Source organism: Glycine soja, chromosome 17, assembly GCF_004193775.1.
Source record: "Glycine soja cultivar W05 chromosome 17, ASM419377v2, whole genome shotgun sequence".
NCBI classification, from domain to species: Eukaryota; Viridiplantae; Streptophyta; class Magnoliopsida; order Fabales; family Fabaceae; genus Glycine; species Glycine soja.
In genome coordinates, this window is record NC_041018.1 from 2,110,541 (window position 1) to 2,136,079 (window position 25,539).

Genomic DNA, 25,539 nt, shown 5'->3' on the forward strand with positions numbered 1-25,539 from the left:
GAATAACAATTTATTTTCTCTTAACATTATACAAATATATAATGGCTAAATATATTTTAAAGAGATTAAATTATGACTATAATTGATTAATAAAATGAATAATTTTAATGCTAATACAATATTTTTATTTCAGATAAAGAAATATTATATTAATATAAGAAAACATAAACAAAATAATAAAAAAAGAAACAAAACAACAACTAAAAAAATCATGGGTAGTTTAATTTAAAATTTTAATTTGATAGACTATGTTAGAAAAAATTTATAATATTTTGCATTTAATAAACATTTTTTTATGGGAGTATTTAATAAACACAATATTATTGAATCATAAATTATCTTGTGGTCTATGATTGGTAATGGACAAATTTTTGAGATCAAGGTTATGTGAATTATAATTTGTGAAGTGAAAAAAAAAGAAGAAAATATGAACAAAATCCTGAAAGAAATAATTTTTTTGTCTGACTATTGATATGAATTGAAATAGTCTCCACATGAAAACAGTAATTAATTTTTATCAAAGATGTAAATGCACACAAGTTTATTTCATACTCAAGAATCAATCTATATCACCTTATGTTAATAGCTTAAAAAATCATAAATAATTTAATTTAATACACTTGTTACCATTAAAGTCATTACATCTTTTTTAAAGGAATTAAACTCACTACATAAACATATTTTTGTTGTCTTTTCTTATCTTTGGTACTTGTGGAAGCATATTTAATGAGAGCGTCAAAGTGAGTAGAGTTATTAATCTTAAATATACAACCATACTCAAATGATTAAGATTGTTTTTATTTAGTTTTGATCATAAAAATTATTTAAATTACATGATTGGGAATTGGTAGTGCAAATTGCATTTTAATTCAATTCTTCACATTATTAATTGTATAAATCTTTCTTACAATGTAAGGATATTTTTTTAAAATTAAGAAAAATTTTAAATTATAGTAAATTGAATTATATTAATGAAAAAAATTTAATTTACAAAAGTATCATAATTAATTTAAGAAAATAAGTAAAAAAAAATATAAATGACTCAATTTGAGCAGAGAAAGAATACTTTTTTTTAAAATTAATATAAAAATGATTGATGCACAATGCAAAAATATTTTTTTTAAGTTGCTATTAAATAAGTGTTTATTTTTATTTTGTATTTTATTAAAAAAAATAACAGTTTTAAAAATAATAAATAATCACGCGTCTTAAAAAAAATCTAACAAAAGAATATTCTCACGTTCAACACCATATAATAGATTGCTGCCACAAAGACTGTCTTACGTAGCTCCAGCCTCTAATTAACCAGTATTCGTTCAATAATTGTTCGTACCTCCCACCATAGTCCATGGTGGGTTTTTTTCTTCTTCTAGGAGTTAAGTTGATCGTGACTTGACTTGGGGTATCAGATCACTGAATACAAGCATCTATAACGATATCAGACACAGTTTTTTTTATTAAAAAACCCTATTTTTTTTATTTATTTTTATTCTCTCCTAAAAATAGGCCAGAATTATTGATTTTTACCAAATTTAACGGGTTCATGATTATTTATTGTTGTTGTGCATGATGTTTGGCGACATCATAATTATAATGTCGATCGATGTAATAATCTGAAGCCATGCACCGAGGAACACGATGAAGAAGTACAAATAAAAGCGTGTGGGGAACATACATATATTGCGTGAGGTTGGGTTTAGTAATGTATGTGGCTAGTGATCATCAATGAATCCGTCTGGAGTCAGGACTGAAGTCACCGAGTCAGTGTATATATTCATTATTCAAACTTCAAACTCATGTCCTTTCCTGCGGCTATGAAGATCAATCAGACTTCAGATGTAGGGATTATATATTATGCATATTATTTTTTATTTATGTGCGTTTGCTTGCTAGTTGTATAGTTAGAACAGTAGAAAGCGTGTACAGAGATAGAGGCTCCAAAAACGGAATCTGGATCTTCACTGCATACAAGTTGGGTGGGACACACTTCGCACTATATGATATTCTCACATCAACTTATAATCGTTGACACATTCAAATCTCCAGATAATGATAAGTTGTTCACTTCGATGTGGAAGCAACCATTTTCAAAAAAAAATAAAAATTCTGGAGATGTAAGCAAAGTGAAGCACCTACATCCATTTTTAAAATCTGGATACAATTTGGATTAAATTAGTTTTTAGTTAATCTTTAAAACACATATCCACAATTAGATTTTATCATGAATTATTTTAAATATAAATTATGCTAATTTAAGTAGAATAAATTTGCAGGCAAACAACGTTGTTGGCATATAGATTTTTTTTAGGAAATTATAGTTTTTTATTTATTTTTGTATTCACCTTTTCTTATATTTTTTAATTTATTATCTTTCCTGTTTCTTATTATTTCGCACCTACAAGTGCCAGTGCCGTTTGATGGGGTCCATAATCCCATGAATTCCAAAAATATTTTTTTAAAATAAAATTGTGATGCAGTAGAGGATAAACGGGTGAAATTATTAAAATCTTGACATAATTCATCTTCTAAATTAAATTGAAGAATCGGTCAAATTCTAAAGTTTTGACATGATTGGTGGAATTACGTAAAGCATAGAAGTTTACTTTTACTTATTTTATTTTAAAGTTAATTAAGTTTCCTATACGCTACACACCAGCCAAACATACTTTTACTCCTAATAATTGTCATCATTTTATAAGAAAAAAAATCTGATTTTAATATTAGTTTTTTTTTTTTTTTCAAATCAAAGAGTTTAGTTTAGTTGGGTTAAATATAGTATGTGAGTTGTTATAAATATTTTAGTATTTATCTTCGATTTATACAGATTTGGATTCATACACATGAAAAATAATTACAAATATTCCAATCATTTGCTACCAACCTTCGTCGTGCCAACAGCCAAGAGAGAGAACTACCATCAAAGTATCTGGATTGGAGATGATATGAGACACGTTAACCTAGTTCACATATAAATCTTGTACTAGTTCAGCTAACATACTAACACGCAATCTTGAAAGGAGTTTGTTAATTCACTTATTTGTCATCATTCTATCTCCAATTGAACAAGTGCCAAGCTCCCTCTCCTCTAGCATTGTTAAGTACCTAATCACGTTTCCCTCCCAAACTGTAAAACGGAGGTACATTGAGAAGCCCTTAATCCAGCTTCAAGAGAAGTCTATAATTTCATATTACATGAACGATAGTTAAACAAAATTAAAGTTATTCACACGAATCCCTTTATTTGTCTTGTTTCGATTGAGATGTTTAGATTTTTTTTCCTTCGTTCCCTTCAAAGACTTAGAGAAAAGCTAATTTAATAATTTAAAAGAAAAAATATCATTATATATATATATATATATATATATATATATATATATATTCCTTTTAATTTTCCTACCAACTATTTTTACTCCTTTTAAACGGACCCTTAAATTCAAAACCCAATTAATTATGTTTAGAGCAACTGTCCGTATGATTCAGCCATTTGTAACATCGAAATTGAACTTTGATTAATAAATTGACATTTCTGGGCTTGGGCTCATCATCAAACTGAACTTTCCCAATCCCACCAAAGTATGGTGCATATAAAGAAGAGTGTTAGTATTTTTTTTTTTGTTTAAATATGTTTTTGTTCTTGATAAATATCTGTTTTTTGCGTTTGGTCTCTAATAAATTTTTTCTTTGGATCGAGTTTCTAATATTTGAAATTTTTTGTCTTAGGTCCCTACCTCTGAAATCGTTATCTGCTTATATTTCCGTTAACTGACCACAAAGGCATATCACGTGTGGTGTCACATCGGAATAAATGTCTGAGTGAGATTATATGTAGATTTTTTTTATATATAAAAAAGTAAAAAACGATGTGATTTTCCTTCAACTCTGTTTTCCTTGGTTCTGTGTTCTCTCTCCTCCCTTTTGTTTCTTTGTTCTGCCATCGAACAACGACATAAGACCTACAGCGCGACGATCTTGTTGTTCGGCACCACCACGTTCATGGTTGTGGTCACCATGGTCACGTTGCAGAGCCTCATCACGACAAAGCTTTGTATATTTTTGGTATTATAAACATAAACATGGGATGGGATAAAGGGTGATGCTTTTGTGGACACACACGAACACTTGGGTCTTCCTTCAACTCCACACCCCTAATCCAACACCAACACCTATCCCTTCTTCATTCTCACATTCTACAATTCCCATAACCTAAAAACAAAAACATCTTTTCTTTTTCGTTTTTCGAGAACACCCTTCTACTTATTTTTTCTTCTCTTCTTCTTCTTCTTCTTCTTGGACTTGCTTTGATTTTTCTCTTAGTTTTCTTGATTTTTGTTCTTCTGGGGTTTATAGGGTATCACAAAACTACTTCTTTGTTTTTTAAAATTTTTTTTTGGGGGTTTTGGTTTCATTTTTTGGGAACACCCTTTTACTTTTTTTTTTCTTTTCTTCTTCTTCTTCTTGGTCTTGCTTTGATTTTTCTCTGAGTTTTCTTGATTTTTGTTCTTCTGGGGTTTATAAGGTATCACAAAACTGCTTCTTTGTTTTTTTTAAATTTTTTTTGGGGGTTTCGGTTTTTTCAAGTTCTACTTTGGAACAACTTAAATGAAATAAATTAATTTTGTTGAAATAAAATAAAATAACATGTTGTTGCCTGTGGTAGATGGTGACTCAAAAGCTTTGAGGGGTTTTCGGTGAATGTGTGTGACAAGTCTGTGCTTTATTTTCTTTTAATCAATGTTTTTCTTTTTTTCTCTCTCTTCATGTTGATCGTTTCTAAAGAAACCTTATGTATATGGGCATTGATTACTTTAACTTCAACTTGAAATTGGCTCAAATGGATGGTTTATTCAACTTTTATTCTTTATTTTTTTTCTTTGAGGCATTTTCAACTTTGTTACCTCTTATTTCCTTTTCCACCCTATTGTTGATTGATCAAAATTCAGTACCATCTTCTCCCAAGGATTAACATATGAAGTTAACTTTCTTTTTTTTCAAAGAAGAAATGTAAGGATCTTTTAAGTGAAAATATCCATATCAAATGTAGAAGCAGTATTGTTATATGATTAACTCAAGGTTTTTGCTTACATGCAATATTATGTTATGAAGTTGTTCCAGTTCGCAAAAATAAAAATGTATTAACAAGAAAAATGCACACCAATTGTTACGTATTCTTCTAAACAATAGATTTAGGGGAAAATAAGGTGGTAGGGAACCAATACACATCTAAGAAATCCATAAAATGTCAATTCGTTGCTTACAAGGTTAAAATATCTTCAATAGAAGGTGTATAACGAAAACTACAAGTTCAAAAGGCATTAAAATCCTAATATCCTAACCCAACATCTAATAGGTAGATTAAACTTAGGTTTTGTATCTTCTTCATCCTCTTCTATCTTGGGAGCCAAATAGAACCACACATAGCCTATCTTAGCAATCTTGTACTCAACTACAATTGACAACTCATTTGGCATACTAATGGTAATTGTGTTGGACAATTGCTCATTCATCTCAATGACAGTAGCTTCTTCAAGCTGCAACATTAACCAAAAATTACAACCATTTAAAAAAGTCCACCACTATGCAATTCAACAATTGACTATTAAGCTAAAAAAATCATAGGTGGAACAAAAACAATGGGAAAGAAAACAATATCTCACCTTGTCCTCAGAAGTATTTTGCCTACAAACTATATTGGTAGTTCCAATGTCTCCTTTGGTGGAAAACTTTACACCCTCCTTAGTAATCAAAATGACAACTTCAACATACATAACAAAACACAAAACATTTATCAGCATAAATTTCTCAACAAAACAATCAAACATTAACAAACCACTAAAATAGAGAAGCAAAGCCAATTACCAGTGTCACCAATACTATTGAGATCCTTGCAAATCCTAGCAAACTCAAAGGATGGGATTTTAACAATGGCATGGCATGATACACCTCTAGAATCCCAAGGTGTTCACTGTCAATGTCCATCAGCTTCATCTCAAAATCAGAAATCTTATCTTCCGCTATAAAACATAATCCCAAAACATAAGTCAAACTAAAATTGCATCATTTTTCACATTAAAAATTTCAAGGCTTCAGAATCCAGAGCCATACAATACGCAAATACTTCCTTGATAAAAGCAACCCCCAAAATCTTGAAATTTGGGAATCTTAACCAAATAACTGGAGCATAACCCTAAAAACATCAATGCGTTCGTAAAAAACAACCATTCTTTATGCAGAACCCTAACATTTCAAAGACAAAATCTATTTCTTTAAGAGAAAGATAGAAACAATAGTCAAAACCCTGATGACAACGACAAAGGCTTCTTTTCTTCGATATCGCCATTTCAGAATCCTGAATCGTCATTCTTGCGAAACGATTGAAGGAACCCTTCATCGAAATTGACATTATTGTAAAGGTCCTCGTAATCGTCATCTTCTTCCTCGCCCAAGAAACCTTCGTCGCCACTCTCACCATACCCTTCCTCGCCTTCGTCCATTTTTGAGTCTATTTTGGCAAATGAACCAATTTGTTATTCCTCACGGAAGGTGGGAGCTTGCTCATGTAAAGGCTAAACCTGTAGATGAATAGTAACCTTTTATTTTTTTTAATATAATTATAATTAATTAAAATATGATGTCACATAAGCAAACACGTCGTCAACTTACATGTAAATTTATTCCGACGAGACAATACACGTAACTTGCTGACGTGACTGGTTAACGATCATGTAGGTAGATAATGATTTCAAATTAACGGAAGAGACTTGAGACAATTTTTTTAATATTAAGGACTCTATCCAAAGGAAACTTATTAGAAAATAAATGCAAAAAACGAGTATTTATTAAAGATCAAAAATATATTTAAACTTTTTTTTAAAATATTACGTAATTGATTAAAATTTATTGAAAATAATAAAATTATTTTTTTTATTAAATTAAAAGTAAAAATGACTAAAATTTATAATTTTTAATAAAATTTTAGCTAATAATACAAAACATTGACAATTTTCTTCTCATAGGGTAAGAAGGAACAAGCAGGAGTAGTCTAGGCAAGAGTGAATTTAAAGCGGTGAGATCGACTTCCGAAGGAACCGGTAATTTAGCCATTTAGCTAGGTAGAATAATTCTGTTGTAATTACTATGTAGCATGGAAAAGAAAAACTAAGAAGTGCGTGATGAAGAAACTGAATGCTACGTAGGAGAAAACTGAATTAACACATGAGTGCCACTGCATCACTTTTTTTCTTTTCCTTAAATACTGGCAGACATATATAGCAATGTCAAAAAGGGCATGCAGATGCAGGCATGCAGCAGGGATATGTAGCTACATGTATATTCTATTAGAGTCATTAAAAAAGACCATGAATTAAGCTGTTGGCAAAGGCAGCGCAATAATTGGGCCAAGGGAGTAGGGCACCCCAGACCCAACGATCCAAGAATCACGCTCAGTCGAATTAGCGATCTCAAAGAATTTTCCTGGGTAGTAATCAGTAGCTTCAATGGGAGTGATAACCTTAAAACCAGGCCACGTGATTCTACCTTGAGTGTTAGCACCAAAACCCCTGTTGTTGAACTCGTAGTAGGTGCTTGTGTCCTTGAAAGCACTTCCCATCCACGGCATGTACCCTTCAGGGACAAAGATGTCATCGATTTGCGAGTCCATGATGACAACCTTAGCGTAAACCCTCCACGGCCTTCCCAAGTAAGCAATCTTGGGGGACAAGGCAAACACGTCGGGTTCGCCGGTGAAGATGCAGCTCTGGAAGACCAGTGCACTGGGGCTGTCGATCTTGGTCCTTCCACCGGCGGTGACCATGCATTGCTGGTTCTCCATGGGCTTCCTTACGATGAACTTGCAGTTCTGGAACACGGCCACGGCGTCGCCGAACACGAAGTCGATGGTGCCCGTGACGGTGCAGTCGCGGTAGAACTGACGCTGGGATTGTGTGTAGAGGGTGTCCTGGAACCCATCCATGTTGCAGTTGTAGAATACAGCCTTGTCTGCTGTTACCCTCAGGGCAACGGCTTGGTGCTTCTCAGCTCCTGCTGTGTTCTCGAACCCGATGTTCATCGCCATGAAGTTAGCAGCGTTCACACCTGCCAACCCCCCATTAATCTTAATTACAAGTGCTTTACATCATGTTAGGAATCAACATGGATACTACACACACAGTTACTTAAGTACTACTTTTGTTACTATTCTTTCATAACATAGATACTGTTTTTTTTTTTCGAAACAAAGGAAATTTTTGTGAGGGTTAGAGACTAATCCTTCAGGTATTAAGATTTATTATTTAAAGAAGAATTATTAAATAATCTCATATCATCGCATATTCATGATCCAATTTTTAATTTATGAAAAAAAATTAACAATCTTTAACTTTATGTAATGTGGAGATTAGTTGAGACTATATAGTTCCCATCATGTAATAAATTTTCTAATCCTTTTTCATGCACACAAGTTTGATAATCTAATCCTTGACCACAAAAAAATATTACATGATCCAACAAATATTTATGTAAAAAAAAAATCAAGATTGTAAATTTTAGTAAGACTCAATACATGCACGTACTGATTAATTGAAATTATAAATAATTAATAGTCTAAATCATGTAATAATAATTTCATTTAAGAATCATGATTATCTGCCTAAAAAGCATGATTGTTTAAGCTAATCTTTAATCTAAAGGATTAAACACCACCACAAAAAATAACTGTGTTTAAGTGTTTTAGTAGATGTTAATTAATAAGATTATGATGAGTAGATTATGGTGTGCATATGTTATATATATATATATATATATATACTTACCGAAGGTAGCGGTGTTGTAAGTTTTGATGCCATCGACGTAGTTTTTGCTGCCGGTGATTCTGGTCTTGGTGGGGCCATCTCCGATCATGGTGACATGGGTCAAGTGCTTGTTGATCATAATATACTCCTGGTAGACACCGGCCTTGACGTAAATGACAAAAGGCTTCTTGTTCTTTTTAGGCACCAATTTAAGAGCCTCGTGAATTGTCTTCACCTGTCCACTCCCATCCTGAGCCACAACAACGTCCGCTTTGGCGTCCGCAGCCTGAAGAAGCCTCCTCTGTCCTTCACTCACCCACGTAGGGAACCCATCTACCTCCGATAGAAGCTTCCTGTTGTTGTTGTTGCTGAAGGAACTCAAGTTAAGACCCTTGAAGAGATTCGATACACCGTTCACTATGTCCAATGCGTTGTTGCTGAGCTCCAAAGAAGTGTTGAGAACCCTAGCCATGGTCTTGCCAGCCTCGTTGGTCGTGTTCTCGAACCCATCCAAACATGTCTGTTGGTGAGCGAGAGTACCGGCGATCCAGACCTTGAGATCATAGGCGTAATCGTTCAACTTGTTTAGTTCAAACTCTTCCAACTTGCGAACGGATTGGTGCATGTCATCGACAGCGTAACCTAGAACTTCCTTGCAGATGTCCATGGCCTGTTTGTTCATGTCGTCGGTGGCAAGTTCGTGGTAGAGCGTCGAGTTTTTTATTTGCTTTGCGATCTCTTCGGCCGTGGCGTTGAACGCGGTTATGATGAGCTCCTTCAGATCGGAAGTTTCGGAAGCTTTGGCGAGACTCTTGTGGCATGTTTCTTTGTATTCCGCGGATTCGCATATCACTTGCACGTTCCTTTGAGATTTCACGATCGAGTCGCCGCCTTCCTCGACCACATCGGCGCCTTCTCTTATGCCGACGGCCGCCGCGACCACCATCGCCACCAGGAGGAGGGAAGACACGCTCAGAATGGCGAGCTTCCTCTTCTTCTTCTCATGGGTGGTGTCGAGTCCATTCTTCATCTCTAACAGCTTATGATTATTATGAAACTCTTTTTTCTTTTTTTCTTCCCTGCGTTTGCTTATTGGCCTTCGGGCAATGTGGTTTTCTCAAAGCCCTAGGGCACTGCTGCTATTTGGAGCATTCGGGTGAGGCTGCGTATTTATACTCTTGGGTTGGGAAACGAAAGGTGCGAAATGTTTATGTTGTTGTCCAACGGATGTGGAGGACCAAGCACGCACGCACTACTTCTAATTGCTAAACTTGGCATGCGACGTTAACCGAAATGTGGTCATTCATTGATTTAATTTAACAAACGATGGTAAATAGAATGTAATTTAGAGGAGCTCCTTGAATCGTGGACCTGTTTCAATATTCTACACGTTAATCCGTGTTAATTAATAAATAATTGATGTCCAAATATATACACGCTAAGATCGACTATCATTGTCCCGATCGATAAATCTTTATATGATAAATAATCGTGTTTTTTTAGCTTTTTCTTATAAATTGGAAAGGACGGTTATATCGTATATGTTACCTGAGATATAGTCCAGACGATATAGACTCTAATGTTTCTTGGGGTTGTTTCGGGAAAGGGGTGAAATTTGTGTGGTGGGGGAATATTGATTTAGATTTTTCGAACAATGTAGATGAATCATTGAAAGATCAGCTTCCTTCATATAAATATTGCTTTAAGTTATATCTAATAAAGTTACTGAAATTTAATTTTTCAAAAAATAAGAAGGAAACATTTCGGCATTTCCCTTCTGTGATCAATAGAGGAATCATATTCGCGGTCCCTCTACGACCCTTTTCCTTCTTTCCTAAATACTGTTACTTGCCAGTCTAATCTGAGTTGAAAGAAAGACGCAGGCCCAGATCACATGCACCATTTTCTTTTTATTGATTCTTGAATGATAGATAGAACCATCGTTTTCGATCTGCGATTAAAGTAACTCGATCTGGACCCTATTCTTTATGTTTCTTGCTCTAAGTGTCCCACAGTTTAGGTGATAAATATGAACATATTTCATACTAATTAAACCCAAACATTGAGTCCGATCGAGTAAGGTTTGTTCTAATTTTTTAAACTTTTTTTAAAGCAAAAATTCCTATAGATTTTATAAAAGTGTTGTATTTTGTACTTCTGTTTATTAAAAAACTATTTTCTAATAAATTTTTTAAATCATGTTTAATCTAAGTTAAAATATTAATTTTTTCTTATATTTTTAATTCAATTTAAACTTAAAAAATACTAATGAGGCATGAAATTTGATATTTATGAAAGAAATATTCTGTGGTACCACGGACATGGGACTGCAATATTGCAAGAGAAGCTAAAGAATCACTTTTGCTACCTTATAAGGGAGGGGACACGACATTCTTTGAAGTAACTAGAAAACACAAAGCATCAACTTAACAATAAAGAAACCATATATTTTCTATTTTGGTATAGTGCACTTTCTTAGTAGTGTTGAATTCAATATGGCTCCTCCAGCAGCAAACCTGTGAGAGATTGGTTTAGAAGGCCTTGCTCTGAAGACATTAATGGGGTATCTCCTAAAAAAAAAATGTCTAAAGGATCAGCTGAAGCTAAAGGAGACATGGCCAACTTTCAAGCATTGCTATTATTGTTCTGAAAGTTCATGGGGTGACGGTTTTACTCCACGGTAACTTTATAACGGATTATGGTTCCAAACTCCTACTCACTTGTACTCAATGGTGTTAATATATGAAAGGAGGAGCGGATTTGGTGACCTATTAGAGCAGCGGCACACTTTATATAGAGTTTTGGTCACCAACAAATTCAAGTGTGCAACGGGATATGAGAGATAATCGTGGGATAATAATTTTATGATTACAATAGTTTTCAAATATTAGAATTGAACCTGGACAAAATATGAACCACATCAGAAATAGATTTTTCACATCATAACAACTCAGTATGTTAACTTATTCAGATAACAAATCGCATATGCTTGTTCCCGAAGACCTGAGATACTTACAAGATCGTGAAAAAATTAACATCCCCTGCACGACAGGGATGCTGGTTGGTTCAAGTGCCCAATGATGAGATGGAGGAGCTTGCCTTGAATAGTAACGAGGTAGCTGCACGCTTTGGTGGGATAATGCTTCTCAATTTCAAAGGAACACAACATAAACATAGTCGTTGTGGTGCACCAATATTTCGAACTTTGATCGATGAGCTAGCTCTTTGCTTAATTCATCAGATTATATACTACTTCTTTATATGCTATAATTAGCTTCAAATATATGTAGCGGTTGTTGTTTAATGCGTAGCTCTATGCATATATATGACCATAGTATGAAGCGCACGTATGATATGATTCAACAAGACAAACTGCAAATTATACATAAAAGTCTCTTCTGCCGTGATTGTGGTACTATATATTTTAAAGTCCTGTTAGTTTGATGTAGAATCTAAACTCGAGTGTAAGAAGTCATATAAGTATATCTTCTACCTGTGAATTTGATCTTCGATGTTCTGTACGTGCGTATAACTGTGCATATAACAGAAAAAGAAAAAAACATGTATGTGCGCATATAAAAATAATAAAATAACTTATTAGTATTTGTTTCATATATTATCTATGATCAATTGGAAATATTATATTGATTGGATGATTAAGAAAAAAATAAAATAAAATTATAAATTTGATTTTTTTATTAACTATGATCAACTTACTAATTGCAGCATACTATTAACTTTTTTAACAGTAACGACAATAAAATAGAACCTAGCTAAGGTCTTTTTTTTTGTTGTTGTTGAAAACCTAGCTAAGATCACCAGTACTACTCAAATTCCCCTTATTTGTCCGACTCTAGTAGGTTTTTAACTGTTTTTGATTAATTTTTTTAATGATATGTTGTGTCGCGCGTTTCATAATTGTTAGTTGTGTACAATAATAATACATTAATATATCATATATGTCTATTAAGTTTCATTATAGAAGTGTTTGAATCTTAGCCAAGGTAATAATTGAGAGCAGGGAGGAATCACCCCATTATATTAGTGTGTATTTTTTTTTTTAGGCACCCCATTATATTAGTTAGGATCATCTTTAATAAACTCTTGTAACTGATGAGTATTTTTTTTTTATTTTTACAAAAATCACCGTAAGCATCTGGACAAAACTTGCATTAAGAATGACTTGAAATTGACTGGGAATTTATAGCTGACATGGAAAAACAAGTTGTATTTATAGAGCAACAATATTCTCATTTCTATTTTTATAATGAAAAGTGTAAATACTCAATTTTGTTTTTTTTTTAATTTTTAAGTTAATAATATTTAATATATAATAAATATATTTAACCTCAATTTTTTAATAAACTTATTTGAAGCCTAAAATAATAAAAAAGAACAGGGCAAAAACAATGAAATGGGCCAACGAAGCCCAAATCAAAAACTAAATAAAAAAATGTTTTGGGCCAATTCCTAACTATTCAGAACCTAATTAATTGTTACAAAGAAAGAAAAAAAAAATCTTTAGAGACTCTGAAATTTCGACTGTTCTGAATGTGATTGATTAATACATTGATCGGAGCCTCTATTTTTTCTTGGTTTAATCACTGTTTTGTTCCTATAATTGCAGTATTTTTTTCAGTTTTTAAAGTTTAAAATATTTAATTTTGATCCTTATACTTATAATTTTTTAACTCTTTTTGATACTTGTTTTTTAAAGTCGTCAATGTGGTTGCATTAGGATTTTTTTTTAAATCACTACTCACAGTATAATAAAACCGCTAAAAATATATTTTGACAATTTTTTACTGTCATAAATTTAAAATCAAGGCTTTGTTGCAGTGATTCATCCACCATAGCCAAGCCGGATGGCTTTAATTAATGAGTTGAGAGTTTTGTTGGCGTTTAATCAAACCCTGCAACAACTCTGCTTGTTCTTTTTTTTTTTTTTTTTTTACGGTTTTACATTGTCAACTCAAGTTTTGTAGTGATTTTAAAGAATTTGAAAATAACTTTGTCAAACAACATTAGAACAAGGACTAGAAGAGTTACAAAATTACTACTATAAGAATCCAGATGGGATGTTTTAAAGGATTAATAGGTAAGGTTATTGCTGCAATACAAGGATCAAAATAGTAATTAAAACAACTTTTTTACTCCAAATTACAAGTTTCGGTTGAATCAAATATGCTTCCAATAATAGATAATGTTTTGTAGCTTTGATCATGAGCAGTCAATCACATAAGACTTTCAGGCTATACCATGGATGGTTATTATTGCCAAAAAACCAGCGTGAGGAATTCTTAAAAAAGAGAAGAAAGGAATTGGAACTGTAATTGTTTTGACATCAGGGGATTGGAAAAATATATAGAAAGGGAGATAAACAAAAAATTTGTAAGTGTTCTTCTAGCTGTATTGTTTGGCTAAATTCAATCTTCTTTCGTTTTAAATCATCTGCGAATCGTAAGCTCTGATTTCGTTCGTAATATTAATTCGATGCTCTTTTTTAACAATATTTCACAGAAAAATTCTACGAAAAATGGAGTGCAGGTATTTGTTAAGTCCTCTGGATTCATGTTAGCAATAAAAATATTTCTTATTAACGATTTAAATTATGGAATTTGAGTATTTGTAAAGAAAATAATCTAAATAAATCATGTAGTGCATAAAATTTTTGCTTATGTAATACTATTTATTTTTGGTACATAATTAATCATTATTATATTAAAGTTGTTTGAAAATATATATTGTAAAATGGTAAGTGACACAAAAAAAATGGCAAGTCTTGTGGATAGAAAAATTTAACTTTGAAGAGGGATTCATTAAAGGTGATTAACAAAGTTTTCAATGAAAATTTATCATTATAACAACTAATGGATACTCTTGAATGAATGTAGTAAAAAAAATATATATACATAATGCAAAAACACGTTTTACTTCAATATTTATAAAGATAAAGATGTTAAGAAGTTTGCATGAGCTAGTGAAGAAGTCAAGAAAAATAGGCTTAAGTTCCAACCAGTTGTCGTTTTTTTTATAGAACCAGATGCCATTGATGCACTTCTGATAAGTGAAACTCGTTGTTCTAACCCAGAAAAGCGTACGTGGTGCCATATGCTACAAACACCTTGTTCTGATCATCATTATTTGGATAAATCCATTAATCCAATTGACGACGCACTTTATTCTTACCTGGTATTTGATGCTATACCATAAAATAACACCTTTCTTTTTTCTATAAAAATAAAACCTTATTCTGCTAGCTCATGGGACCCAACATGTTCTCCCTGAGATTGAAAGGAATAAGCAATGATATATGAATATCACATCACTTCAAGTCCAATTGTCCAAACACTTCATTTATAATATCTACTTCATATATATGAATAAGCAATGAAAGGAGTATTATTTTTTTCTTTTTCTTATCTTTATTTGTTTCTTTAGACGTCCTAGGGTTTAATTAGTTTCCAAATCCTACCTATCATTTTCCAAAAGGAATAATTTTACTGTGAAGATCAAATAATCGAGATGCTTATTTTACAAGCATAATACCATGGTTGCGAAGTAGGATCAGATGTCGTTTTTCTACTTGTAATCAACCAAAAAGTCCAAATTAAACTGGTTCCACGTCACCATAACAATCAAAATTTCAAAATCATTCTTTATTACTTCGATAAGAGACAAATAGACCCATAGGGCAAGGATCAAATCTTAAGCCTGGTTAACGAGGGAGTGATATCAATGTCCATAATAATAATTATACTAGAGGCATTGATTCGTCAATCAAAAAAGTAAATATCAATCCAGTCAGACTAGTAAAGGGAGATTAAGAATTCAAACCTTGATTTAGCGTAGAAGATGATCAAGATATTGTACTTTTTAACTCCATATTATTATGGGACACGATCGAGGATCTTTGACAAAATGGGATGATCACACAATATCAACAGAATATAACCAAGCTAAGTAGTCTATTACTAATTAAATTAATTCAGCAAATTTGGTCCCACAAGGTGGGAAGGTACAGTGCCTTGCGCGGACCTATAATATAAGGCCTCAGTCTATCACTAACATATAGTTATCACTTTCTTGATTCCTTTGCCTTGAGCAAGAAATGAAACCTCAACCTCAAGCAGATCTTGCTAACATTGGAATTGGGTCCCCTGGCCAGCAGAAGAATGTTTGGAACCTTTCATCAGAGCCTCAAATTCTGTGTCAATACAAATTTTATCCAACCTATTTGACCGCTAAGGTCATTCAGATGAAAGTAGAGGACGTGAAATGTAATGAAGCTGCTTCAAGATTCATTGCTGAAAACAGACCAGAGTTACCACAAAGAGGCTTGGTTGGGTGATGATGATCCGTGACAGACAGAAATCTTCACAATATGGAGTAATAAGTAGTCTTTTTTTTTTCTTCTTATTTTAATGTTACACCTCATCTCTAATCTTCTTGAAAATGTTTAGAACTCCTAGTCCTCTTGTACCATGTTAAATTGTTAATGTATGAATCATCTGGAATATCCACTCAATGGTTTTTCCTGCCAGTTATGTACAAATCAAGGCTAATACTATATACTAACCGGCTTTGCTCTCACAAACTTACTACTGCCTCTAGTGTGATTTGAGCGCAGAAACAAGTTGAAAGTCAACTCAAGAGCATGGGTTTATTATATTAAACAGACAAAAAGAAGTTGCTAAAAATGGATTAATGTTTATAGTATTAGATTATTGGGTATGTCCTATGAATCTTAATTTTATTTATGCACACTCTGATATGTAACCTTGAGGGCCTTTGAATTTCTGAAGTTCAATTGTAAACCTGGTAAAGCCAAACTTTATAAACCGGATTGAACTCAGTAATCAGTATATTGTGATTCTATGATGTTATTTCCCTCAATACCTTTCTCTTCATTCCTTGCATTGCTTCCTTTGAGATCTCTTCCACTCTGAATTTTACACTCAGTATCTGTCTTTCTGTATTGCGTGTGAGTATGAATATTCAGACCAATTGAACTAGAACTGTTTGCCTCTGGACAATTCATCAATGGTTTTGGACGATTCAGATTTAGTGTATACAAAATGAACAATTTTGTTAGAATTAAGTGTTACATAAGGCAGTTCTTTTAAGTTACAAGACAGAAATATGTGAGGAAAAACATTGAAAGGAGTATTTAAGTTGAAGAATTGAATAGAATTTTAAAGTTTGAGAATTGGATTAAAATATAAAATAAATTTAAAGAACAAAAATACCAAATTTACGTGTCCCAAAATTTAAATTTAAAAAATGAATTCAAGCTTAAAATGTGTTGATAGTAGTATATAGGTGATTGTTTAACCAAACCACTCTAAAATATTATTATTGGTATTATGTAATGTTAAATATTAAGTTACAGATTTTCCTAGGATTGGGTCTCACTATTTTTTCAATTAATAAGTCTTTAATTAGGTATTATCAAGAGCTGCTCATTGGCTAGCACAACCAATGGCCTTAGAATCAAAGCATGGCCAGATAGGTATCCAGATGCAGCATCAGATATAAGCTTCAGTGACATTATCATGAAAGATGTCAAAAATCCTATTATCATTGACCAAGAGTATGAATGTTATCCGGACTGCAAAAAGAAGGTACTATTATTTTGGTATGTTGCTCTTACGACGACTCACTTTTAAAATTGGTATTAAGGGGGACAATCCGTACGAATTGATATTAAATATTTCAATTTTAAACGTCCCAATAAAAATTCTCAATTTAAGATCTTTCAAAAACATGTAAATTAATATCAATTCACAGTTATTCCATGTTTTTCTACGTCATTTTCTCTTTAATAAAACAAATAGTCAAATCAATACAAAAAAATTATTTATATAAATAATTATTGATTTAAAAAAATAAAAAGATCGAATTATATTAATATCTTTTAAACTTTTATCAAATTACACATAATTATACTCTTTTTTGTTTTTTTGTTTTTTTATGTTCCTGCGTTACTTTTTCTTTTAAGTTTAAAAACATTACATTAACATCTAGGCTGGGAAATGGCGTACCTAAACGCTCGGCGCACCTTAGCATATAGGCTGGCAGGAGCTCTGTCTTCGTCATCCGCAAGCGCGTCTCGCTGTCGCTTCGCATTGGCGTTGCACCACGCCAAACAAACCGTACCCATTCCTCACCCGGCGAGTTTTGCGGTTCGGACTCAATCTTCGGGTTCGGGTTACTCGCCCCTGAACGACCCCTCCCCGAACTGGAGCAACCGTCCCCCGAAGGAGACCATTCTTCTCGATGGCTGCGACTACGAGCACTGGCTCATCGTCATGGAGTTCCCCGATAACCCTAAACCCTCCGAGGACCACATGGTTAACTCCTATGTCAAAACCCTAGCTCAAGTCCTCGGAAGGTCATTTTCCCTCTCCTATGTAATTAATTATTTTATTTTATTTATTTTTAATTAGTTAATTGCCACGCTTATTTCTATTTCCTAATTTCACTTCCCTGCATGTATGTTGATTGTAGTGAGGAGGAGGCTAAAAAGAAGATATACTCTGTTTCCACTTCTACGTACACAGGTTTCGGCGCCCTCATTTCCGAAGAGCTTTCTTATAAAGTCAAAGGTGTCATTGATTCGTTACTTTGTTTATTTTATTCTTCATTTTGCTCGAAATTTGTAGCTGTTTGACTTGTTAGGGTTTTCTTATCAATGATGTTGTGCCACTATCAAATTGATTGCGAATCTCATCTTATAAGAATATTAATTAATGGAGGTTAATTTTATGGAAATACTTTCTTTGAGTTTCTTTTTCTATCAAGTTGTAATCTGAAATTTGTTTGTCTCTGTTGTGAATTTTTCCTTGTGCTTGACTAACTGTTGCGACAATTTGTTTTCCTTCTTTAATAGAGTTACCTGGAGTTCTTTGGGTGCTACCAGATTCATATCTTGATGTTCCCAACAAGGATTATGGAGGTTAGTGGAGGGTTCTAACTTCAAATTTAGTGAGAGCTTAGTTAACTGTTGAATTGTTTTCTATTTTTCATTTTCGGTTGTGTTGATTGCTTTTGGAGGATTTCAGGTGATTTATTTGTTGATGGGAAAGTAATTCCTAGGCCACAGTATAGATATTCGGATAGGCAACCCAGTAGGAGTAGACCTCGGCCACGGCATGACAGACAGCGGCAAACAATGCAGGTTGAAAGGAGAGATCAACAGAACTGGAACCAAGGTCCGGGGGGATCTATGCAGCCATCCACTGCAATGAATAGCCAAAACTTTGTGTCCGGTGGAGAGTACTAAGAAATGTTTATTGGGAACTCTGCTTTAGAAATTAGCACATGTAGAAAACAGAACTAAGTTTTTCTTATGGGAGTTATGATTTAAGGTTCGGAGGTCATATTTTATTTGTGTTTTTTTTTTTTTTTTTTGTGGTGTGGAAAATGGCTGTGATGAAATTGTTTATGATCTGCTGATGGAAATAAATTTCGTTTCAGTCTTTTCCCTACATGTTTTAATGTGTAATTTGGATCAGTGACTGTTAAAATGGATAGACTTGAAACAAACTTTGTTTTTGCATCTGAATTCTGAACCTGTTCTCAATGTCAATGCCCTGTGATACGTTTAAAGTGCATCATGAAACCTTAAAATTTCAAAGTGCTCATTTTTTTTTTAATTTGTTTAAAGCTGCCACTCTATGGGTCTCTTGGTGAATGGTGATTGCATATATTTTTATTATTTTATCGATTTTCTTTATAATATACTTAAAAATAATGCATTTGTTTGTTGGTTTTTACGTATCATTCATACTGATAGCCCATTGGAAAGAGGTAACTTATATTATTGTATGTTTGGTAGGACAGACTGTTGCATGTTCATCTCCTTGTCTAGTTATTTCAGACACTGTCTAGTTAAAATTGTTGATATATGATTCTTTTCTCAAAAGTCAGTGCTAGTTAGTGCGCGTTTGGATACCGTTTAGAATCGATTCTGGCTGCCAAAATTGTGGTGTGACCGTGAAAAATCAGAAGCAACAAAGGGTTGCTTCAATGTGACCGTGGAAAAAAATCGAGGTTGCATCACCATGCCACATATCGAAACACGTGCTAAATTGTTTCATTGATAAATCAATTTTCTTTGCTAGTGTGGATAATGATTTCAGAACAGTTTTGATTCCTTGTCCTCTGGTACACAATCTGCTTCTTCTTGAATCTTGGAAATTTACCTAATGTGGTGCTGGTTTTGTTTTTCACATTTTGTGTAAAGAGCCTTCTGTTTTATTTCTGCTTAAGTTGGATAATATTCAAGTGCATTTATTCTAGTGTGCTGGAACTACGAGGTCGAACAAATCGGGGGCTGCTTTTGCTTTGATTCGTTAATATTTGAATAATTGAACTGTCATAGCTAACAAGTTGGCCATATGCAATGGTGCCCAGAGCATGTATTGTACCTATTAAATAAATAATGGTTGAGTTTATGATAAAATATACATGTATGATAAGTTTTCTTTTTATCTCTTTATGCAAAAAATAATTATGTTTCAAAAATAAAATATTCATCAATTGCTAAATCGTGGGAATAAATAAGATAAATTATACTGATGAATTGTGCTGATATTTAATAATTATAAACTATATCAATTTTCTTAATTTATATATCAAGATGTCATGTATTATTCTTCTTAACGCGTACCTCTGAGGCTCTTAGTTTATTATTCAAAAGAGGTCAACGAAAGAGATTTAAAAAAAAATAAAAAAAAATAGATATCAACAACAATTCAAGTATTCAATAGGTATAAGTATAAATGGCATTTGCTCTATCAATGAAATTATGTAGTTCCCTTGTTAAGGGGCGATATTAAAGAAAATTGCTGAGTACATTGTAGAGTGGAAAAATATAAATTCTCGTAACGTAGCGTCAGGTCTATTAAGAGTTTGTTTAATTTAAAAAAAAAATAGTAACTATTTGTATTTTTAAATTTTAATTGGAAAGTATTATTTTATTATTTATTTTTCAAACAAATGATGTAATTTTACAATTGAAAAAAGCAGAGAAAATATTTCATCAAATTAAAGTGTAATTTATTACCGAAGATTAGATTAGGCATGTTAAAGAATTACTCTTCTCCTTAGAAGACTCTTTACTAAACAAACAGCAATTGATTGACAGCTTGCGTGAAAGATGAGCCAGCAACCTGGGCAGGGCACCTTTATGAAACTCAACATTTTAAAAACCGTTAATTTACAGATTTAGCATATGCCAGATTATTTTCCAATCCACCTTCCCTTTTAACGATACCAAAAATAGCGTTCTGGAGTCCAAGATCTCATTCATTGTCCTTTCCTTCCCTTCCCTTGGCCCAATTGAGAAATGAATTCCAACTTCAATTTCGATTTCGATCTCGGCATCGGATCCAACCGTCCCAAATCTCTTAACGACCAGAAAAACCCCAAACCAACTTCCTCCTATTCCTCTGCCCAACCCGCATGGACCCACCGACCCGCCCCCACTCAGACCACCGCCTTGCCCGGTGGGCCCCCCTCCATGGTCGGAGACATCTTCGGCAAGAGTTGGGGAACCCCTCAACCTTCTTCCGCTTCCAAAAACATCGGGATCGTTAATAAGAACCCTAACCTTTTCGGAGATTTGGTAAGTTCTGCTCTGGGCCTGGGTTCCAAGACCAACGTTCCTCTCAAAAATGCTCCCGCGCCCAATAAAACAACAACCTTCTCAATGGGAAACATGGCTGATTCTTTGCCCAAAACAGGCTCCACGCCACAGAGCAGTGCTAGTTGGGCATCATCCTCTGGGGGTTTTAATGTCAATGCCAATAAAACCACTCCCAATCTTGGGGGTCCTTCATTGCGAAACATGGGCTCTGGAATCGGAACCAATTCTAATACTAACAAGGATCCCTTCAGTTCTCTGTCTGGTATTGGATCCAAGCAATCTTCTACTCTTAACTCAGCTGCTAAAGGACCAAAGGTTGATTTGGGGGACGATGGTTTTGGAGATTTTCAAAATGCTTCCAAACCCAGCTCCGCTGCGTTCCCATCCACTGCTTCTCCTGGAATTGATATCAATTTTACTAGATCTACTGCTGCTGCTGCTTCCAATCAGGGATCAGGTGGTGGTGGTGATCCAATGGACATGTTTTTCACGACGATTTCTTCCTCGGCCTCAGGTGAAGGTGCTGCTGCGGCCTCTGATGGATTTGGAGGACAGGACAATTGGGGTTTGGATTCGGAGTTTGGTGGGGGAGGCCAAGATGTGGGTGGCACCACTACTGAGCTTGAGGGGCTGCCTCCTCCTCCTGCTGGGGTCTCAGGCTCCACTGCCAAAGGCAAGGGGATGGACAGTTACAAGCAGGGACAGTTTGCCGATGCTATTAAGTGGCTTTCGTGGGCTGTCGTCCTTCTAGAGAAAGCTGGGGATAGTGCCACCACTGGGGAGGTTTTGTCGTCCAGGGCTTCCTGTTACAAAGAAGTTGGGGAGTATAAAAAGGCAGTGGCAGATTGTACAAAGGTATTACATGATTTTTTAGTTGATATATCACTAATGTCATTGCTAAGATTGAATTGTTGGATGATTTAAAACAACTAGCTGCAATGTGTTATACTATTGGTGAATTAATCAGCTAAAGAGCATGAGATGGAAACAAGGTTAATATTGCTAGAAAATATTAGATTCCGCAGGAAATGCAAGGTGTGATGGAACATATTTGGAGCAAGTAGATAAAAACAAAGTTCATATTATCTCTTTGGGTCTTGCCTTGCAACCCATACAACACCTACTTGTATAGAATCCTTAGAAAAGTTTAAGGATTATTACACACTTGAACGGTTGAACCATAATTACATAGTGCCTTATTTAAGAAGTAATTGCTAATTAGAATAGTGCCTTACTTTTTGGAACTAATAATTTGATTTGCATGCATCATGACTTTAGAAATTTAATAACTAATAAAACCAATTCATTGTATAATATGCTACAATGTGCCTTCCATGTTTTCTAAAATCAAGCTTCATTCTTCTCCTTCATTGGATAGTTTCACCTTGTGATCTGAATTTCTGCTTTTGGTACATTGTTTAGACCAGCACTGGTTGCTATGATAATTGTTTTTCTTGCAAAATAGAGAGCATTGAGGAGTGGTCCTGTCATTGTTCCTTGACCTTTCTTGGTTTGGCCTTCCTCTATCACATTCTCTACTAGATCTTCCTCCTTTGCTTAGTGGCTGATTGCTGTTGTACCTTTTTCTCTCTCTGCGTCTTTCTTTAAAAAAAAGAAAAAAAAACTTGATTGTAAAGCTTCCTCCAAAGGCTAATCTAAAAGCCTGCCCATTCTTTCTCCAGGTTAGAGCTTCAAGAGAATTTGTCAGTTCTTTATACTGCATATTATATTACAAAAATCTTTGGATCTTCCTGGATAGCAACAATATAATCAAATTTTGTGGCAAGCTGCTAAGAACTTTCTCAACAATCAGCTTTTCTTGAAACCTGATAGTATCTTAATAGCTTCTGATTTGATTAACAATCTAAACCGCTTTCGTGGAAAATCACACACCTTTTGGTCCTTTGACTTCCTATCATGGACAGCTACTCAAGGTTCTCTTCAGAGTTTTTGCATACAGAATACTTATTTTGCCGAGTTTCCCAACTTTCTTTTGTCTTCTTAATAATGCCAAATTTATTGGATGAATGCATTTGCTCGTACGAGCACCTGCATCTCTCTTCAAAGTTTCTTTATACTTCTTCAGTTGATTTCCTTGCAAAGCCACTTGTTGTGATTGTTCTTGATATTCTTCTTCTACAACATTACAAAGAACTTGAGAAATGAAGAAAGTCATTGTTTGGTCACTCCAATAGTTATAAAATTCACCATCAAAGATAGGAACTTGGCTAGAGGAGTATTGAAGGCAGGTATTGATGTTTAACGATGAGTCCATACTCCATAGGGTTTTAAACAAAAGTGGATCAAATAACCAACTCTGATGCCATTCTTAAAAGTTACCACCTACTTGGTTTATAACTCAACTGATTCAAAACCTACTTATATAGAACTCCTTGAACCATCAGGACATGATGCCTTCGGTTGAGTAAATAACTCATAATTACTTTGTTGCCTTATTTCTAGGTACTAGTGCTTGGGTTTATGGAATAAAAACATACATCTCAACATGACTTGAAATTTCAAAATTAATTTCTGACAACCCTGTGCTCAAATATCCATGTTCTAGTAAATATTTTTTTGGCTTTAAGTTCCACTAGTAGATCAGTGCCTTGTCCTATTTATAGTTTGCTTAAGACCTTATGCAGCATGTGTATTCAATTCAGTAATAAGTTTCAAAGTTTAGGATGGATGGCTTGACTGGTCCATGAGTTCCACTACACATTTATGTCACCTTTTATGATGATTTGAACCATGTCATTTTCTTGATCAGCATATAATAATAAGGAAGAATGTTCTGAATTGACATTTGTTGTGCAGGTTCTTGAAAATGATGAAACCAATGTATCTGTCCTGGTACAGCGTGCTCTGTTGTATGAGAGTATGGAAAAGTACAGACTTGGTGCTGAAGACCTTAGGACCGTGCTGAAGATTGATCCTGGTAATAGGATTGCTAGAGGCACCGTTCACCGGTTGGCTAAGATGGCTGATTAGGAATTCTTTTGTCCTTTTCTCTTTTTCCTTTGATTATCATGCCATATAGGTTTTTACATCACCAACAACCCCCATTTCCTTTGGCCTTATAGTTAGGGGGTGATAGGTAAGGACTGCTTTTTGAATGCTGTCACCCTTCATATGATATGTGATGTATGGTTTATTTCATTCTGGCTATGTCTTGAAATTAAAATTCTCATTGCCATCACCCAAATTTGCCCTTAATAGAATTGCCATATTCTTTTTCTATTTGTTATCTCGTGTTTGGATTGTTTGCATATTAAGAAAGACATTTGTTATTTCCTAAAATTATGAATAGAGAATGCGTTCCGGTTACACTTACTCTATGGAAAGACATCGTGATTCACAGAATATTTGTTCCCACGTTCCCCGGACGATTTTGTTTTGCTTGTGAACTTATGTATGGACTCAGTTTTCACTTTTTTTTGTTTTGCTTGTGAACTTATGTATGGACTCAGTTTTCACTTTTGTCATGCTCCTCACGCCACGGTATGTTGACGAAACCTGTTAATATTTGTTGACAAAAAAAAAAAAGAGACTTGTTAATGTTTATCATTTATGCTTGTTGTTTCACTAGGATTGCCTGCAGTCGAGATGTAACAATTTAATTCCCCGCCCCCATTTTAAGTGCATGTTTTCTTAAATTGTTAATTATAAAATTATAATCAAATGGTTAAGATTCTATATTCTCTTCATCGACAGCACAGAATCCACACTCCCAAGTTGTGGTTTGTTATTCAAGCCATGAAATAAAAAATATGGTACCATATAATCATGTGAAATTTTGGCGGAAAAAATGCAATTAACCCTATAATATATTAGAATGCCAAGTAATTTGAACTTAATAATTCAAAGTATGATAGTTCATATAATTGGAGCCTTCAAGTTTTCCTGTCTAAATAGTGATATCCTTCCTGGGTGCGGTTATAATCTTATCGTATCATCATACGATATCATATTGTATCTATCTTCGTAGCATATACAATTCCAAAGCCAGACGACTCTGTTTAGTTGTGTCAACAGAGTTTACACATTTGTCTACATAAAAAATCACTTTGTGTAGTTTCTCATAGTAAAGATTTTTTACCG

At 33.9% G+C, this 25,539-nt stretch overlaps 3 protein-coding genes and 1 pseudogene across 3 annotated transcripts; 2 read left to right on the forward strand and 2 right to left on the reverse strand.

The window, feature by feature from the left end:
- Nucleotides 1-5,312: 5,312 nt before the first annotated feature.
- On the reverse strand, nt 5,313-6,491 carry LOC114393474 (annotated as a pseudogene).
- A 692-nt stretch (nt 6,492-7,183) lies between these two features.
- LOC114393197 (pectinesterase/pectinesterase inhibitor-like) lies at nt 7,184-9,935 on the reverse strand. Its single transcript, XM_028354463.1, has 2 exons — nt 8,808-9,935; nt 7,184-8,091 (listed from the first exon to the last, which is right to left on the reverse strand). Exons 1-2 carry the CDS (start codon nt 9,814-9,816, stop codon nt 7,361-7,363), a joined length of 1,740 nt encoding a protein of 579 aa, XP_028210264.1. The 5' UTR covers nt 9,817-9,935; the 3' UTR covers nt 7,184-7,360.
- A 7,858-nt stretch (nt 9,936-17,793) lies between these two features.
- On the forward strand, nt 17,794-19,353 carry LOC114392116 (multiple organellar RNA editing factor 3, mitochondrial-like). The gene is made up of 4 exons (XM_028353153.1): nt 17,794-18,180; nt 18,297-18,394; nt 18,679-18,744; nt 18,851-19,353. The coding sequence occupies exons 1-4, from the start codon at nt 17,822-17,824 to the stop codon at nt 19,069-19,071; spliced, it is 744 nt and encodes a 247-aa protein (XP_028208954.1). The 5' UTR covers nt 17,794-17,821; the 3' UTR covers nt 19,072-19,353.
- A 1,559-nt stretch (nt 19,354-20,912) lies between these two features.
- LOC114393828 (trophinin-like) lies at nt 20,913-24,771 on the forward strand. The gene is made up of 2 exons (XM_028355288.1): nt 20,913-22,293; nt 24,256-24,771. The coding sequence occupies exons 1-2, from the start codon at nt 21,139-21,141 to the stop codon at nt 24,427-24,429; spliced, it is 1,329 nt and encodes a 442-aa protein (XP_028211089.1). The 5' UTR covers nt 20,913-21,138; the 3' UTR covers nt 24,430-24,771.
- The last annotated feature ends 768 nt before the right edge of the window (nt 24,772-25,539 follow it).